The 5,629-nt window shown below is 37.8% G+C and overlaps 1 protein-coding gene across 1 annotated transcript; it reads left to right on the plus strand.

The window, feature by feature from the left end:
• Nucleotides 1–1,103: 1,103 nt before the first annotated feature.
• Nucleotides 1,104–2,174, plus strand: LOC145895246 (digestive cysteine proteinase 1-like). The gene is made up of 4 exons (XM_082984016.1): nt 1,104–1,115; nt 1,235–1,412; nt 1,472–1,639; nt 1,993–2,174. The coding sequence occupies exons 2-3, from the start codon at nt 1,327–1,329 to the stop codon at nt 1,614–1,616; spliced, it is 231 nt and encodes a 76-aa protein (XP_082840142.1). The 5' UTR covers nt 1,104–1,115; nt 1,235–1,326; the 3' UTR covers nt 1,617–1,639; nt 1,993–2,174.
• The last annotated feature ends 3,455 nt before the right edge of the window (nt 2,175–5,629 follow it).

Consider the following 5,629-nt stretch of genomic DNA (forward strand, 5'->3'; position numbering starts at 1 on the left):
AGTCGTAAAAATGCTGTTATCACAGACGATTTTTGATTGAGGTTTACCACGTTTTCAGCATAAATCATTCAATATTGGAATATTTATTTGTCGTTTACTCGGTAATCTTTGTTTTCCCCTTGAGCGATTCTTTATCAAGTGACAAACTCTATATCAAGTATAAAAAAAGACTCACAGTAAGTTCAAATTCCTTTGTTCAGGATTTCAGATGTAATTTGTGTGTATTTGCGTTCAACTTATTGATGGCGCAGCCTCGGTGCAAGTGAAATGGAACGACCCAAAACAACAATATAACAACAAAGTAAGTGGAAGCAAAGTTAATACAACTCTTTTAACTTGTACCAATAAGAAAAGCAATAAAATATTTGAAATCGTGTCAAAAAAATAAAACGACTATTAAGTTGCAGCAGTCAGCATTGATTACTACCTGATTTATTGACTGCGGAGAGAGATGAGGACAAGGGTTCTGATGGCAATAAAGATTGGGACGTGGACATGGACGGAACACGGGATGAGAAGGACGTGCTCCTAAACATGTTGGAACATGACGATGAAAACAGGGAGGGTAACAACCAAAAAAGCATAGATTGGGACCGGTAAAAGATCAAAGACCTCGCGTGACGACTGACCCCAAACCAGAAACTTTTCCAGTTTGTTGGATATTCAGTGCGGTAAGCTGTGGCAGTTGCCATAATCGAGACATTTCTTGCTGTGGTAGAAAGTATATTCCTTATATCGTTTCGTTGTATGTTAGGTTTGTAGGTTGGGGCAGTTGAATCTGTGCCGTCAAAGTGGTAAACTTATAGTGCTATCTGAACAGCATTTAGTTGATTGTTTGATCAAAGGTAAAAAAGCTACGAGTGGATACCCAAAAGAGGCATTTTTATTTATTAGGGACAAAAAGGGAATCACCAGTGTCAAACAATATCCATATGTGGGAAAGGTACTGAATTTTGTAATGTTGTAATTTCGCCGTTTGCTTGGTATCTGGTCAAACTGTGTATGCGACTGCAAAAAATCTTTTCTGCTACAAAATTGAATCAACCGGAATTTAATGCTAAACGGAGCAGATTCGGTCGGGAGATGAAGATTTGAGAAAATTGTTGCAAATAAAGGTCCTGTTTCTGTTTGCTTGATAATCTCCACGAAATCCGAATTTCGGAAAATAAAATTTAGAAGTAGGCCACTGCTTTACTAAAATTCCCTAAGATTTAAACAACCCTTTTGCTTCTAGCCAGATTTTCTGACAACAGTTGGAAAGATGCTCGTGAAACTTTCAACCAACTTGAAAAGCTGAAAGGAAATGATCGAAAAGTTTACAGTGAAATGCACAAAGAGCATCTATTTCACTCAGTGCTAGTCCTGGGTTATGAAAAAACTGCGGAAGGAAACTTCTTGATCATCAAGGACAGGTATACAAGAAAGATATTCTTTTTAACCAAATATAACATTGTAGTAAATTTGTTTAAAGTTATGGGACGGTTCAAGGCGGTTTGAAGCCCGGTTACAAAAAAATCGCCAAGAATCGGAATAACAATTGCAACATTGCCGGGAATGCGACTTATCCTGTTGGCGTCAAGTTAGCCGAACTTCCTGAAAACTTTGAAGGGTTTTGATCGTATGTTCTCTTCACATTCTGGTAGTGTTTGTGCTAAACCTACGTATTTTCCAGCAATGTTCAGCAAAAACTAACGTCAAAACAAAAATTATTTCCTGAAACTTTTAAACCCGCCGTTTGTTAGATGTCGAGCGCGTGAATTTATGTCAACAATTCTTTTTTTGCTAACCTTAACGACACGTCCACGTAATTATGCCGTAATGCATGACGTCGTGCTGCAAATCGCCAAACACCTATTGTAATGCGAGAAACGCATAACCTTTATGTTTAGTCATTGCAGGAGAAAACACCGTGTAGGTCTACTATTAGCGGTGCATTGCCGATGTCTTCCATTCCGTTTTTTCAATTACCTAACTATGTCAATTGTGTTTCAGATTTGTGTCAGCGAAATGTTCCAAACTAAATTCTTGGAGAAAATCGTGTATCCGCACGACCAATGTATATTCCGAACCAAATTTCGTGATCAACTACCGTCGATTATAAATGGCATGTCTGAAGGAGTTTGTGACAGGGATCTTTCTTAACAATTCGCCTTCGGCTTCTCGCCATAAAAGAATGTAACCACTGTCCGATACAGAGACGGAAAAAAAAAGTCAAAAGTTTTTTTTTTATAAAGCGGTTATTGCCAACATTGTTTGTATTTTTGCTATTTCCGATTGAAATTTCTCATCACGTCACTCGGTGTTAACACTCAGAGATGGATCGATTGCAATATGTCATAACTGCTATTATATCCACGTGAAATGTCGCCTTGTTGTACCAAACCTTTACAACGCATATATCGCTTGGATTTTAATTATATCGCTTGGATGTTAATTCAAATGTTTTTACTGTGCGGTTTTATAAAGTTTGTCGGATTTTACCAGATAAATAATAAAATTGTCTCTTCTGCTATCATATACAGTGTAGCCTATTTTTTTAAATTGGAATCGGTGTTTCTATAAATCCGCATGGTGGTACAAGATATTACCCCTACAAATAATGTTGTACGCTACAGAGTTGTCCTGTGTCAAAGCCAGTAAATAACTATACCCTTATCAACCCAGCAAGGTTCACAAGGCTTGGTCTTCTTTTTGGTGTCTGGCTCGAACGCCTGTTATTTTGTTACACCGGGATTCGAAACGAAGAATTCCTGGGCAGAAGGTTTTCTTCTTGATGTATGCACCGGGCGCTAATCCGATGGGCATATCCTTTTGTTAGTTTTACCATGCAGTTACCGGGGCGACAGCTTGTGGTGAACAGCCCAGACATAGGTTACCCCAAAAAAACGCCAGAGCGTTTAATTTGTGAAGGTTTGTTTATTTCGGTTTGAAAGCAGCGGTCTTGCTCCCGACCCATTTACCAAGAAATAAACCTGATCGAGATTCGTGTCCAGGATGTTGTGGATTCGAATCCCGATGTGGTCCAATATAAATATCAATTAAATTCGCTTGGATTTTGATTTAATTTAAGCGATTTGTTTTTGTGCAGTTAAGTTTGTCGGATTTTAGCAGATAAATTATAAACATCCATAGTTATATGCTTGACGAAAGTTTCAAGTTAGGTAAAGTTTGTGCATTCCATTTTCCACGACATTTAGATTTAAGATTTATCCGGTAGTTCTTTAGTGTAATGAGTTAGACATACATTAACGTATGTTGCAAACATTACGTTAAACAGCGTTTTCCCAAGAAAACAAATAAAAACATTGAATTGGCTTCTCCTTTATATATGATTTCATGACAGTCAGCAAATTGTTGCACCATCATAACTTTGTTGAATGGACGTGACGACGACCGAGTTGTCCAAACCAGATGAAAGTCTACCTTATAAAATAAGTGCAATTGCACCACACGCATTTGATGAAGACATTGAGGTTCCATTCATTAGCTGACTTACGTGTAAAGTACAATTTGGAACAGAGGTGATGGCGCCACCTGGTGCTAATATATACACACCAAGTGCTCCATTCACACTAAAATGTGATTCAATAACATTTGGAATATTAACCCTTTAGAGCCCAAGGGTATACTGAGCAACAGAAAAAAATTAATATATAGCGTTTTGTTGCGTTGATGGGTTCAATAACACATTTCATGAAAAAAATTTGAGATGTTTGGCCGTTAACCCCCATTTTCTGGTGGGGTCAACTGTGACCCATTGGGCTCTGGCGGATGACCAATGAAAAAATTTAACTTTCTAATTTTGTTGAAACTAGTGTAGCTATGCATTTCTTTAGTAGTACAAGTAACAACCTAAATGAAATCGATGTAATATTTTATTATGTTTGGTCAAACAACTGATTTTTAGACCCCTATTACGTCTGATTTTCGTGTTTCGTAGGTTCATATGGGCAGAAAACTTTGTTTTTCAGTATTTAAAGCTAAACAACGCCTTATTTAGGTCCGTGTTGATGCTGCCCAAGTTGTAACAGCAATATTTGCCTATTTTTGCTGGTCAATGGTTATTTATACCGATAAAATTTGAAAAAAACTTCATAAACAGCTATTTTACCGTGCATAAAATAAAAACCTAACTCGAAATCGAGGCAATAGATGATGCACGTATTATTTCTAGTATCATGTGATGCTGTTATGTAATAATATTAATTGAAAAGCTGAAAAACATGATTCAAAAAAAATAATTGTACTTGGCACCAATGCCCTATGTCCCATAAACGACCACATGAAATTAAAAGGGGTGTCATTTCTTAAAAATACGTGCTACGAATACCTAACTTTTTTATAGATACTATACAATGCCTTAGCTAAATGACTACCGACTTTATTTGCAAATTGTTCACCAATTGAATGTTTTTTTTACACATGTAAATGTAGCTTATAAAGCACTTTTGCGTTTCCTTCCGGCGTGCTTGCTGTGTCAATCAAAAAATCCCTATAGCGACATCTACCGGTTTTAAAATTATATGTAGATCAGGGCAAAGGAAGGACTCTGGGCTTTAAAGGTAAAAAAAATCGAAAAAGCAGAAACATTTCTTGTATGGGTCTTTAAAGTCATGGGGCTCTAAAGCGTTAACACAAGGTAACAAGGTAATAAGTTATTTTATTGCTTACCATGGGCCCTTTGATGGCTATGTATACTGGTTGCTAGGCAGTTTTTCAGTCATCGAATATTCAGCTGTCATCATGTCAGGAGATACCCATTCTCCTACACCTGAAGAACAAAATAAGAAGGTTGAGAACCTTTATTGTGCGTGTAAGGACCGAATGCCGGCAAAAAGCCATGTGAGTGATAATGAAAAGTCTACCAACAAAGCACAGGTACTACAAAGAAATGCAGACAAAAGCGTTGTGGGCTCAGGCATCACCTATGTTGTGGCATAACCCATCTCAGTTAAGACATTGTGGTAATGTCCAACTTTGTTGGGTGTGATGTTGTAATTTGGGTCGCTGACATGAAAACATTACATCCATGTTGCTGGGACGACCGTGCGCGGATTACCCAGTGACACGTCGTATTACAGCTTAACACTTGGGGAGCAAATCTTTATTTTGTAAAGATGAAGGCTTGTCAATGCAGTGTAATACGCCTGCACGTCATCGGTTTGTTGCGCAGTTGCCAAAGCTTCAAAGTCGATATCCTGGGATGAAGTGTGCAAAGTAGGCATGGCAACACACGAAACGGCATCAGCGATTTTATTGCGCATCTCATTGACATTTTGCTGACTCTCTTCATCCACGATTTCATTGGTAAACAATCATCTTATTTTGCTCGTGATTCTCACAAGAATGTGTGGTTGTCGTGATTTATGGGTGAAAATTAATCGGACTCTAATCGCTTTATTTAGCCGCAGCTTAATTTCGATGTACACGAAAATAGATGTTCAGGCCAGCAAAACACCACTCCATTCAACTTTTCTTGCGCTCAACAGAAATGCGGAACTAATTTAAAAATTCAATTGGAGGTGTAATTTAGTTTAATTTGTGGACCCAGCTTGAGTTGCTGATTTGGTTTTCATTTTTAAAATCATTACATTTCAGCTCCAATGCCAGGTTGTACCTCCAATGCCAA

This window comes from Ascidia mentula, chromosome 3 (assembly GCF_947561715.1).
Source record: "Ascidia mentula chromosome 3, kaAscMent1.1, whole genome shotgun sequence".
NCBI lineage: Eukaryota > Metazoa > Chordata > Ascidiacea > Phlebobranchia > Ascidiidae > Ascidia > Ascidia mentula.